Source organism: Platalea leucorodia, assembly GCF_965183815.1.
Source record: "Platalea leucorodia genome assembly, chromosome: 2".
NCBI classification, from domain to species: domain Eukaryota; kingdom Metazoa; phylum Chordata; class Aves; order Pelecaniformes; family Threskiornithidae; genus Platalea; species Platalea leucorodia.
The window spans coordinates 109,203,996-109,218,116 of NC_138824.1; the positions used below are offsets into that span (position 1 = coordinate 109,203,996).

General features: G+C 37.5%; 1 protein-coding gene across 1 annotated transcript in view; it reads right to left on the minus strand.

Moving 5' to 3' along the window:
- LOC309586719 (multidrug resistance-associated protein 1-like) overlaps nt 1–11,567 on the minus strand; it is a 37,728-nt gene extending 26,161 nt beyond the window's left edge. The window contains exons 1-8 of the mRNA XM_082304063.1: nt 11,500–11,567; nt 9,949–10,010; nt 7,085–7,226; nt 5,526–5,683; nt 4,293–4,470; nt 2,460–2,714; nt 898–963; nt 149–286 (exon numbers count right to left, since the gene is read on the minus strand). Coding sequence (XP_082160189.1) covers nt 149–286; nt 898–963; nt 2,460–2,714; nt 4,293–4,470; nt 5,526–5,683; nt 7,085–7,226; nt 9,949–10,010; nt 11,500–11,562 — 1,062 coding nt within the window. The 5' untranslated portion in view covers nt 11,563–11,567. The remainder of the gene's footprint in view (nt 1–148; nt 287–897; nt 964–2,459; nt 2,715–4,292; nt 4,471–5,525; nt 5,684–7,084; nt 7,227–9,948; nt 10,011–11,499) is intronic.
- Between the last annotated feature and the right edge of the window lie 2,554 nt (nt 11,568–14,121).

The following is a 14,121-nucleotide window of genomic DNA, read 5'->3' on the forward strand; positions in this document are numbered from 1 at the left end:
ATTAGAACCTGAGAATTCAAATATATCGTGTTGATAAATTTAACGTTTTGAGATACTGTGAGGCAACATTTGTGAGCCATTCAGCTACCAAAGCAATAGGGAACATGAGAAACAGTCCTGCATGAATTACGATTTTTATAAAACAAACCATAAAAGGAATACACGTCAATGTTAGCATGGAGTAAGTCTTCAGATACCCAGATGACTTCAAAACATCCACTTCACATTCTCTAATGCTCATGACCTTCCTTTGATATGCAGGTTCCCATGCATAAAGTTTGAGGATCTAGACAATCAAACAAACATATTTTAACAAAATAAAAAAGCAGTGACCATGCTTCAGAAAACAAGCTTAAGTTCCAAATGTCATTTTCAAATATTCAGCAATGCCAAACTACAAAAATTTGAATGTTTTACAAATGAAAGCATGACCTGAGATGACTCAAAATGAGGTTGTTCTTATGGAAGATATACTCTAGTCACTCTTAATTCTTCAGATTTCAACTTGTCCCTTATGTATCATAAATGATGAGCTGGTTTATTTCAAAAGAGGATAAATAACAAAAATGAGACAACTTTTGAAAGTGCCTTTCTTCTACGCTAAAATTTCACCCTGCTAAAGGTTTTCAGACATCTATTAACATAATTTACATTCTCATTAACAATGTGGTAGTAAAATTAATGCATCTTGGATAGTAAGTTTTTCAAATCAAATTAAACCAGTAAATATTTTCCAAAAACACTTTAAGCACATTATGTTAAAACATTTTCTCTTTAAACTTTTATCATTATCAGCTGAAATATTACTCATAAAACCTTAGGTTTTTTAAATAACTTACTTTCTATCTTCATAACCTAACAGAAAAAAAACAAAACCCGTTTTAGTTGTGGCATTACCTTTATTCCATGTAACATTTCACTTAGTAGCTTGACTCGTTGATCTGAATACCTCATTTGGCTTTTCTGGTTAAAAAACAGCAATGTTTTCATTTTTCAATGAGGAAAAAAAAATTGGAAAGTAAAATATGCAGCATACTGTAGGCAATAAATACCTTTTATGCTATTTTTACCTTGCTGAAAAACACCCTAGCACTGCAGTTATACCGTTTTCAGATATATATGTAGTAAAAAAAATCATTAGATAGGATAAAGGAGTAAATACATTAAAATATATTTTTTCCTGTAAAATATCCTAAAGAGTGCATTTCAATTTTTGTCCTTTTTATTTTTATTCACATTGAATTAAAATCTTAACACGCTTCCAGTTCCCAGGATGTTCAGGATGATAATACAGTTTTAATCTTCAAAATCACTAAGTAGGTAAATACAGACTCAATAACAATATAGTATAACACTATACACACATACATGAATCTGTACGTAACACTATATGGATATAAAACACTGTATACATATATACATATATATACAGGAGTTAGGAAGAAAGTTTCCTTTACTACCGATTAATACATTGTTATTGAAAGAACGAGCCAAAGAAACAGAAATTCTTCCCCCTCCTATGCTATACTCAGGCTCTTCTGCATCTCACATTTCTAAAATACTAATTAACAGCCTCTTTAATGTTTTGAGTCTTATTCAAATACAACAACAAGTTGCAAACTTTTAGACAGAATTATTTTATTGTCCTTTTTATTTCTCCTCTATCTCTTATATCACAACAGGGATCTAAGCGTATATGTAGTTGCTGCACCTCACCTGCAAACAAGGTGAGAGGGGTTTTTGGTTTTGTTTTTTTTTTTTTTTTTTTTTCAATGTCTCTCAACTGTCACAGCCTTACAAAAGAATCAGTGGAGACCCAGAGTCTTCACTGCATGTTGCACCATCAAAGGCAGAGTAAGACAGAGACAAATAATTGCCTTGATAGCAATGCAAAACTTAAGGTTGTAGTATTTTTTTTCAGTGGAGCTCACAGAAATTGTCATAGTAACAGGCAATACAGTGCCAAGAGAACTGTAGCATCAGAGAAGCAGAAAAGAAGTCAGAACGCATGCAGTACCTCTATGGGAATTCCCATAATCTCAGGAGAATGTGCTAAATTTGAGTGAGCAGCTTAGCCTGAATAATAAAAGGGGAAGAGGGCCATAATCCTACAAAATCCCTTATTTAATGGAATTAACTCATGTAATATGCAAAAACATAGCTGTTTCCTAAATTGAATCATCCAGTAATTTTTACTAATAGAAAAGTATTGTTTCAGTATAATGAAAATGCAGGTATACAATCTAAATACTAGTTTAGCTATCAAACATATGGCTTTCTTACTGCAGTTACGCTTCCCCCCTCAACAAAAAACAGCTGTGGCTTGGCGTTGTTTATTTGTTTGGGGTTTAATTTAGATGTACCAATAGTATTCTTACACATGCATAATTTACCCTCTACTTCATTCCTATGTTATGACAACTTAACCTCTCCTTGCTATGCTTATTTAAATATCTCACCTTCAGTCTTTTTACTCTGGCTGCAATGAGTGCATTTATAGGTATAACCAAAAGAAGCACTGCAACACCTGCTAGAACTGAGGGGCCAAGTTCTTTCCAGAGAAAGATGACAGCCATGATGATCTGAAAAGGTGCTGACCACAACAGGTTGATGTTTACAGTCAGCTCCATGAGTTGCTGAGCATCTGCTGACATCAGGTTAACAATTTCCCCAGTTGTATAGTTTCCTCGTGAGGAATTTGCTAAAGTTAAGGCCTGCAACCAGAAAATACAGAGGTCACAAAAATCAACAATTTTGATGGGTGTAGCCGCCCAGGAGAAGCTAAAAGGACAATAATTAGAGCAAAGCGGAACTCAGCGAAATAGACTTGCAACTCTTTATAGTAAACAGACAGGACAACATGCCACAAAGAGGGCTCAGAAAGCCTCAGCTTTGGCGTAGCTTAGAACCTCCCAGTGCAGGAACCAGCAACAGCAGGCTTCACAGCAAGCACATGTATAATCTCAGTGTGGCAGGCTGATACCCCAAGTCCCAGGTGTCTTGGGACTGCCACCCAGACAAACACGTACACACACACACTCTCTCTCCGCCTGCCCGCCTCTCTGTTAGTGCCTCACATTTTTCCACTGTGTCACCAGCAACTCCTGCATGTAACAAGACAGTGCTGCAGCAACTCACTCCAGAATCCATCCCATGTGCAACGCACAACCTGACCCGGCATTCACCAAACAACTCTACTCAGAGAGAGGAATAAGCTGCATCTCGACCCTGTAGCTGTGGAAACTTGCCAGGAGACATACCCACCTCAGCTGGAGCCTCTGTTCCCCTGTTCACGATCTGATGTACTGATACACCTTGATATGCAACTTGAGAGAATGAATTCCTTTATTTAACTGATTTGCAACTTACAAGTAAAATTTTGTGTACTGGTTCAGAAAACACCTGACAAGCCTATGTCAAAAGATCGGTTTGACTCTCTTGAGAAAAGCGACTGTATTTTAAGTTAACAAAGACAGTAATTTATTTCAGATTTGGGTTATTTTTTGTCTTCCTTAACTTGTGCTTAACAGTTAAATACAGCAGTAAAAGTACCCATGTGCCATGTTCATAACAAAGTAAACTAAAGGTGCAGCTCTGAGAAACTAGCTTCATCTCATAAGCCACATATAAAGTCTATTAAACATTTCTATGTTTTGCAGGTCAGACAGCTACTTTTACATTATTAGCACCTGCATCTCTTGTAACTAGTAACGCTGTCACCTGAGCATATCTTATTAAAGGTGGGATAAGTCCACAGCAGTTAGCCATCTTTTAAACATCCAACAAACAATGAACCTACTGGGTATTCAACTCAACAGAAAATCAACTTCACTAAAATCAGGGGGGAAATTTCAACCTCCAAAGAAGACAATATGGCAAACTTCAGCTTCTCATATTCACTACCGCTACATAATAAAAACAGTGATCACTATACCCTTACTTTTTCCCAGACATCCAACCTAAAAAGTTTTTCCAGTTCATTCAGTGAATTTGGGAAATTAACCAATAATCAAAATAGGAAGAGTTCAGTTTCTACATACCTCTCCAATATTATGTCTGTACAGGTGGATGACAAAAATATGTAATTTCAGGATTAGAGCCTTATAATAGAAATGCTGCTGAAATTCCAAATTATTATAAACAAATAACCATCAAAATGTAAAGTCAACCTGTTAGCCTGTCACCGGTGTATAACATCCTGGGTTTTGATAATGCTGGTAAGCATATTATCTTTTAACACTGAGTGTTTATTTTAGTTTTTGTTTTGAAAGAAAAGTAGAATACATGATTACCTTTTTGTATATCAGGCCAACAACTGCAGTCTTGATTTTGACTGCAGTAAGCATATTGTTACGCTGGTATAACTGATGGAGAAGAGTTTGTGAGAGAACTACAAAAAACAGGGCAATAGCATAGCCATATCCACTCCCATATGAACTGGGATGATTTTCACTGACCATTATCATTGCTCTGAAAATGAAGGAAAATAAATTTTAAATTCTGTGCATTAAGTCAAAAACAAACAATAAAAAGTTCAATAAATTGACATACTGGCAACTTGTTTAACTATGTCCATTTTAGATTCAGATACGGCAGGAGGTCACAAAGAAATACCATGTTAAAAAAGGCAGGTCTTATCTGTGTTTTCCAATTCGTTAGCTTAGAAACAACTCTGAAATACTATTTTAGACATGAATGTGCTATTGCTGGCTTCACTGACAATGGAGTACAAAATAAGAATGGCATAAAAGAAAAAAATAAAAAAATTAGATATTTGTACTTAGAAAGGTTGCAACTACCAACCATGAAAGTAAGAGAGAAAAAAAAACCTATAGGAAAATTCTTATTTTTGTGTTAGTAAAAGGTATCTTAAATAACCAGCAACAGTGATGTCTTCAAACAGATTTTATGGTTAACAATTTTGTTCAGGATTACATTGATTCAGGGTATAGTTTGGAGGCTAACAATAATTCTGTTCAATAACTCTTTTCCTTATAAACACATGGGCATTTGATAAATTCTTAACACCTCTATGGTAAGGACAATTTCTAGAAACCACTTCCATCAGCCTCATGGTACCAACAACATGATAACAACAGAGTCATTGCAGTTTTCTATTAAATGCTGAAGCTGTAGATATTACTATATATTTAAGTGGGTTTTTTAAACATAGAGATGGAAAAATACTGACAAAAAAGCAGGGAAGTTAAATATCTTGGTACTCCATTTTTCTTAACATTTGATTTTATATTTAAGTATATTAAATATTTAAATACAATATTGTGGAACTGAACCTCTACTGGTTTTGTATTAGTCCTTTGGCTAAGAAATTCCTGATCTCTTTGAGCTTTCCCTCATTAGATCATTTTCAGATAATCACTAGGTTTGGGGAGGGGTGGCGCAGCAGAGAATAAAATCTTTACACATCTAAGCTGTTGCTTAGTTTGGTTTCGATATTAGTAACCCTTTAGCTTTATTATTACTGTTACTCTCTGAACATAAAGTGAAATACATTAAAAACTTACTTCATTATTTGTGGACTCATGAAAGCCAGAATGTCAGCTGTGACTTTCAGAAATGCAACTTTAGTCAATAAAAATTTAAATGTTTGCCATAACGGCAAAATCAAAGATGGTTTATGGACACTTGTGTTCTTAAATAGCCCTCTTCTGATGTAAGAAGCCTGCAAGATTACAAAAATATGTACAGAATTAAGAGAAAAAAATATTTTCTAACTTCACCCACATTTACAAATGTAAAATATGTAATATTAGCATGTCCATCTAAAGCCATCACTGTACTTATGATCTGAAAAAGTGCATTTCCTACAGTTAGAAGAAAAGCTTTGAGGTAAGAAATGGAGTTTGGTTTTATTTAGTCTGGCTAGTAGTCTTTCAGGAAAGGATAAATATCATTTCTAGGGTTGCCTCAATCATGCACAAATATAATTAGAAAATAATTTAATCCTCAAATGATTATCACAGGTCAAAAAACCTGTATAGGAAAAATAGAAGTAAGCTTCAACATAAATGCATTATCATTTATAGCAGGCTTACAGCAACTTTATATTTAAGGTTGAATAACCCTTCTATTTTTTCAAAATATTTTCAGTTGTCAAGTAACTATTTTTTTCAGTTTTAATTTAGCTCAAACAATTGCAAATATTCTTACAAGGGCTCAAAAAAAAAAAAAAAAAAGAGTGAGCCTTTCTTAATTACCACAATGATGAAGGACAGGATATTTTTTACAGATTACTTGAATAATAGAAACAGTATCTGAATTAAAAATTATCCTTATTGAAAAATATGTTTGAATACTTTGGTAGAAAGGGCTTTGGGGTGTAGATCATCAGTGGAAGAAAGGGCAAATCTACAAATAGATAAGAAAAATACTGAAGAGATGCAGTAAGGTCAGACTCTGAAGGAACTCTCTTCTCAGTAAGTCATTAAAAACCAAAAGCTACACTCTTACTGGACTTATAGGTTAGGTCCTCTCTCCTGTGAACTTCCTAACATTACAGAGCTCCTAGTGCACTTTAACTACCACAACAAAATAATAACCGTGACTGAAACTGTCAAGGATTTACATGAAAATCACACAGGATAACTCAAGCAAAAACCCAAAAATATCTGCAAATCTGTTAAAATTAAAGAAAACTGAAGCCTGTTTCGTGTGTTCTGTAAGCCAGAGCATCTACTGATAAGCAAGCTGATAATAGATTTCTCTACCTACCTGAAATACAGATGCAAAGATAAGACACCAGGAAACAGACAAGTTCAGAGAGAAATTGGACAGTTTTGACAAAGATGGTAATTAATCACCGAAGTAAAAGTCACAGTACATTCCGTATCACCTCAAGTGTTAAAATGTAACTCAATATATTTCTAAAAGATAAGTTTGAACTTAAACGATTTAGAAAAATCCTATAGCCACACTAGAGATCACTGATCACAACACTGAGTGGCCTTTGTGATCAATGAAATGTAGGATGTTCAATAAACAACAAGATTTTAGAAATTATCTCCAGCTTCTAGACTCCTTAAATTTAGAAAAGGATATTTCCTATTGTCAGAATTATAACTACCGTTAATCCTGTGGTAGACTTCTGGATTTCTTTTCTCCATTGCTTTTCAAAGTTAGGACACACACTGTACGGTGAATCACTTTCATTCAGTTCAAACAGGTCATCCCTCTCCAATGGCTTCTTATAGCCTATAGATATTAGTCTGAAAGAAAGCAACTAATTTAGACAGCATGAAATACAGCACACAAAACAAGTAGAACTACTAACTCAAAAAGTTAATGATATCATTTAGTGTATATAAATAAACTCTATAATCAAAATAATGAATGTAATCCTATAAAGGCTACAGACTAAACAGTGAAACATACTTACAGTCTCCTTAAATACACTGAAATTCACGCAAAGTAAGAAGACCCCAAGCAGATTGTCACATCTGAACAGCAAATTCTGAGGAACCTTTGTACCTCAGAATCTGTCTACATTTCTGATCCCATATTTCCTTAGAGGAAAATATACTATTTCATAAACAGATGTGTGTAACATCATTACCCACTTACTCTTGTGATCTGGAATGAAATACCTTTTCTGTCACAGGACTGCCTTATGTTGCGACTCATCTTTAACCAAGGTAACAATCTTAAACTACTGGCTTTCAGCACAAGTACAATAGAAGTTTCCTTACAGCAGATCTTCGGCTGTTAAAATTTTGTTTTAGCAAAGTGCTTTTACCCACTTAAGTGTCAACAAAAACTAAAACTGGTCTTAAAACGGCAAAATAGGGCTGATGAATACACTGAACCTACAAGAACTCAGTCTGAAAGAACAATAGATGATTTTTGATGAGCATGCCAGACTTATGACAACTCAACACAAACCGTGCCATGCCATTTCTGAGGTGGGGAAAATGCAAAAGGGTTAATGTTGGCAATGTCCTCTAACGTAAAGGAAGCCCCAAACACCTAAGAATCAACCAGAGACACATGCATAGACACGGGAGTGTGTGTCCTGTCAGTGGCAGCTCTAATGCTTTCAAGGTGCTGGGGGCTTCCCTCCCTGAGGGCTGCAGCACAAGTGCAGTGTCTATCTTCTCTAGTGAGCACTTCCAGTGTATCATTCCTGTGCCGGTCAGTGCCAGCGCTGGGCTTGGGCCTAACGTGTGTGCCATTGTGCTTATCACAGGACAGAAAATAAGACTCGGAAACACTTTTTTGGAGGTTGTAAAATTCTGGTGGGGGTGGACCTCACTATCCCCAAGGGTCACCCAAACATCCACTGAAGCTGTAACGTTAATACAAAGTGAATTTGCCTTACGCTTTATAAGTTAAGGCAAAAATAACACAGCTTCTCACTAAGAGCGCCAGCTTTTGAGACAGATGAGGAAAGCAGACCAATTGGTATTTGAGTGGGAACTATTGTTTAAGAATTCTGCATAACTCATCTCAGTGCTAAAACTCACTGCTGCCAGAGGATAAACAGATTTACCAAATGCTCTTCACACTGTGATCTCCAGATTGCCTGAATTCTAAAGAAAAATAGTATAGCATTATGGGTTTATCGTATAACAATTAATTCAAGACTTCCTCATTTAGATTGCAAGCACTTAAAGCAAGTATATATTAGCCATAATTTATTGTGTTTGCTTGTGACTGGGAAGAGGGAACATATGTAATGTTCAAAATGTTAGTTTAATCGCATCCAGTTAGTTATTTCATGGCTAAACAAGCTCTCACTGAGCAGAACTGAAATCTTTTTTTTTCCCCCTCTCTTTTTGTTAAACATTGTGGAATTGGTTAAAAAATAAAAACGATAGCCTAGCTTGAAAATTTTGGTGAACATTGTGACATAATGAACAAATAAATGCCATATAGAAGCATTGCAGTCAGTATACTGCATCAATTTCTAGAAAAACTGAAAATTTGTATTTATGGTGTAGCATGTAAGGAGTGGTAAAAAACACAGCTGCTCTGACACTGATGGTGAACTCCTAACTTCAACAGGGCCAGAGTTTAACCAAATCCTCTGAATCCTTGAAAAAAATCTGATTGTTTTGTCTCAGCTCATTAATAGCAAACACCACTTTCAGTTTTTCCTTAAAATTAATAATATTGAATAAAGCAAGAAACAGTTATAATATTCTTAAAATGTTTTTTCTCACTTTTAGATTTTTGAGATGTATATGTCTGATTCAAATTATTTTTAAAGAAGAAAAAAGAAAAATGTTAAAAATGAGTAATGGTCACAAGACACAACACATGGAATTATTTGAAATAACATCCAAAATACTAAGTGACAGGAAGCTGCATGACTTGATATAGTTGACCTTTCAGTTCCTGTTTTTGAGTGGAAAGTTTCCCAAAAAGCAGAGGGACTTTATTAGTGTTTATGAGCAGGTGATCTACAATAATAACATGCAGCCTGACATAAAAGAGGGAAGAAAACAAGCATGAAATTGGCTACTTAGAAAATATCTTAAATGTACTATTAAGATCTAGCAAATTGTTGTATCACTATATGGAGTATAAAGGGAAACTTATTTTAATTTGTGTCTATTGCCAAACTTTACACAGACAGATAATAAATAAAAAAGGATAGCCTAATTTGGCTTTTTATATCCCATTGTCTAAAAATACTGTCTATTGTGCTTAGTTATCAAAATATTAATGTTTTAAATAATGCCATTAGATAACACATAAAGTGACTGTTACTATGTATACTATGACTGTTACTATGTATAAACAATACTGCACAAAATATTTGCATGTAACTTCTAAAAGTTGTAAACTTTGATTTTTGTACAAAAAGCTAACAGTAATCTCAGGCTCAGGTTCTGGGTCAAGCTAGAATGATTGTGTGGAATGTAAGTGCGTGCTCTGTAATTCTGTGAGCATCAATGAACATCAACAAGCAGTTTATTAAATTCTCACCTGCTAAACCAGGAATATGTTAATTTACTGAGGAAAAAAACATTTTCTTCAGGGCTGCGTTTCTGTTTAAAAAAAAGAAAAAAGGAAAAGTAGCAATGTTACTTGAAAGACTGAAGAAAAAGTTGGGTTTTTTTCTTTTACCAAACATGTAGCTCTTGGGAGCTATTTAATTCTGAGCTATAATAAGGTCTATACTTACACTTGTCTGTCACCTTCTCCCACCAATACACTCTAACACAAGTTATGAAGAATGAAAGAGATCTACAGTCTCGTGACTTACTAGAACAACTTAACTTGCTGTAAGAGGATATTAACCATCACCTTAGCTTGATTTTACACTGTTTACACGTACCCTAGAGTATGATCACACCAACAGTAAAGCATACGAGTTGGACTCAATGATCCTAATGGGTCCCTTCCAACTTGAGATATTCTATGATTCTATGTCCAATACAAGCAAACCTTCCTTAAATCTTTTGACAGTTAAAATCCTGTGGGGGTTTTTCCCCCACTTGAAAACCTAGCTATTGGAAGTTATCAACTGCTAATACCTAAAGAACAGCAAACTCCTTTCAGACCTTAAGAGATGAAGTACTACTAGCATGTACTGTACACATAAAGGAGGAGAACATGAGGCTTGTGCACTGCTGCCAATTTCATAAGTCATTGGAGATAAGTGTAATAGAGGCAAAGAAATATGAACTCTCCCATACTTCTTGAGGAATGTGCATCCACACCCAAGAATGACTTCAGCACACCTAGGTAGTAAATTCTGTCCCTCAGTAATTACCATCTTAAAATGATTTCTAACAAAAGATGCAGTTACAGTTCTTTACTGTAGGTGGTGTAAAAACCCACCTGTCAAAAATGTATGCTGCGGGTGCTCTGAGATCCTGTATATTTTCCACAATTTTTCTTGTACTTTCAGTGAAAAGCCAAACGATTCAATGATAACCCAAGAAACAAATACACAACAAATATGTACGTAAGAAACTTCTGTAACAAACACATCTTCTTGTGCATCTACTCGCCCTTCACTATCAGATGTAAACATTTGCCACGGTCCATTATGATTTCTGAATTTTACATCCAAACAGCACCGTTTGTTTGAACTATTTACTATTGAAGAACACGGTAGAAGTCTTAGGTGCGAACATTCCCTGCTCAAATCCTGCTCCTATTCCTACCCGTGGCACAGCTCCTATCCTTAAGAAAAGAAGGATAAGAAATATTGAACGAAACCCCGGCCTAAAGATTACTCCCTCCTTAGAAATTCAAAGGATACATCCCAGGACGTATCAGCTGTCATCAGATGGATGTTTTTTGACACAGGCCTAACACAAAACCTAAATCCCATCAGGTTTAAAGCAGCCACCCGCGGCCGCCCCGGGAGGGAGCCGCCGGCTGCCGGGGGGCCCCGAGCGGTTGTCACCGCTCGGGGCCCCCCGGCAGCCGGCGGCTCCCTCCCGGGGCAGCAGGCAGACCCTGGCGGGGAGGTTCCCCGCCCTCAGCCCCGTCAATAACGCCTCGCCCCCCCCCGCCCGGTGTCACCTTCTTGCCGGTGGGACTCGGGCGCTCGTCGAAGCCGCCCCGCTTCCCGCGGGAGGCGGCCATGGCTGCCTCCCGAGGCGGACGCTCCGAAGGGGCTCGCCGGGCAGCCGGCGGAGACCGTTAACGGCCGCCCCGCGCGCGAGGGGAGAGGCGCTGGAGGCGGCCGTCCGAGGAGGAGCAGGAGGAGGCGCGGGGAGGGCGGCGCTGCCTCAGCCTCAGCCTCAGCCTCAGCCTCAGCCTTCCCCGCAGCTGGGATCCAGGGAGGCCCGGCCCCTTCCCCAGCCCCGCCGGGCCGGAGCGGAGGCCGCGGGTCGCTCTGTCAGCCCGGCCGGGCCGTAGGGCGCGATACGCCCACGGCCGCAGAGCTTGTGGTGAGATGCACTTTGTGGCCTAAAACGGGACCTGCGCGGTCTGCCGGTGATTTGCGTCTCGGGGGTGGCGTTTAATGACAGGCCCGATGTGTGTTGTACTAGTGGGCAGCATTCAAGTAAAACCGAGAGGGCAGGAGAGGGAACGGCGTGTAGTGGTGTGTGTGCGTCCTATCCTGTGACTAAACGTATAAAAACCCTTTTTTGTTTGTTGTTTTTTACTAGCTCTTGGCTGGATGTGTGCTACCAGAAGTCTATTAGTGCATCAGAAAATGGCAAACGACAACAGGACTTTCGTCTTTAATTAGAGTTGGGCCCACAGAGCGAGCTGCTTCGTGACACCAGCTGTGCCTCCCGCTTAAATCAGAGCACTGCAGCGCTGTTACTGCTGAACAGATCCGACTTAAAACTCTTTCGGATAAAACTGAGAAACCACATGCTCACTATCGACAGACCTACTCCACCTGGGACTGGCAGCTGAAATCCCAGCCTGTCTCTGGAACCGGGCTGCTGCAACACTGGGAGCTCTGGCAGATTGCATACCAGATAAGCAAGTTTTGTGTTACTTCTCAATACTTTTTAGTTTTGCTTTTTGGAGGCTTCATACAGCTTGCTCACTAGTATTTAAATGTAAAGGTAGGTAGGAAGGAAGCTATAATAGCAATTTCCATTGCTGTGTTTTTTTCCTGAACATAAAGTTTTTCCAAAAGTTAATAAAAATCAGTATCTTGATTTTACTCTATAGTTAATATGGCACCTCCCCTTTGACTCTTGTTGACCTGGCGCATTGCCACCTTAAATGAGAACACGTCACTGACTGTAGCAATACCGATTTGTCCAAAGTTTGGGAGACTGTAATGGAAATAACTACGCACTGCATTCCATATAACAAAATACAGAGAAACAAGTCTAAATGCAAGACCTATGTGACAGCAGGGAAAACAAGGTCTTGTGGCCAGCCAGTAGCATGGGAAGTGAAAGACCAGGACAAAATAACAATAATTTAGAATCAGAACTAACATAGAATACATTCATTTCATATTCATAAAGAATTTTAAAAAGTGACTGAAACAGATGGGGGTTGAAGAAATATTTGGCCAAGGCCAAACTCAAGTGTTCTTTTTGTTTCCAGTGTTTTATTTCCTAAACATGCTAACAATGTAATGAAAATATCAGTGGGGCCCTGACCAAAGTGATGTCTTAAGTTAACAGATGTACAAAAGAAATTTAGTTATGGCTCAAGTAATTTTAGCACATTCCCACGTGCCCAGCTTTTCTTCTTTTAACACACTGACAATTTTTAGGTAAGCTGATATTGAGAGGTATTAAAATCTGTACCTCCCTCCAGAAAAAAAAGACTGGGAATTAAGAGGGTAAGAAAAATTATTTCGTTAGAAGAACTGTAGTGATATTTTATCAGCCATATGCAATATGATCCTCCTTGACATTCCTTTTGTAGAGTATAATTGCAGAGAACAGATTATCTTATCTATCAATTGGGGAAGTCTGATAAGAACACATTAGCATAGGCCTGACTGGCAACTTTTGTGATCAGTGACTTACTGGTATAACATCAGCAGTATCTTCCAACGGAAGTTAGATTACATCTGCATAGTTTAGTCCTAAAGTTACTGGTCGGGTAAAAAACAAACAAACCAAAAAGATAAAGGGGAAAGTGTTTGTGTGAAAGGGTAGAGGGAAAAAGGGAAAGGGACTGGGCAGACTTAGCAAGCTTCTTAAAACATAAGGCATAAATCTTATTTAAGGCACAAACCTTTATTACGGAAGTTCTTTCTAGAGACGGTTGAATTCAGTTGCTAATGACATTTCAAGGGTGCCATACTGTGGCGTTGTAAGAACGTCTCTTAGGCTAACAAAGTAATCCCTTTGGGAAGTTAAAAGCAGTGTCTTGAGAAAGTGATTTTATTAGCTGTGATTTATCTTATCGGACAAAAGAGAAATCGTTGCAATCGTTCTTCCATTTTTGAAACTCATTTGGGCTTGTAAAACACATCACCTTTAAACCAGTAAACCTGGGATATTCTTTCTCAATACTAAGGATGAAAAGTATTCCTTTCAAGCAACCCAACATTATAATCAAGAAAACTGAGTGTATTAAAACCAAAATCCTTTTTTACTGTGCGGTTTGAAGCCTACATCTAGTCTGAACAGGTGACTTTAAGCAATATTAAATAGCTGAAAATTAAGTGTTTTGCTTTCTCATATAATAGGATCTTAAAAGTGTTTCACCTGT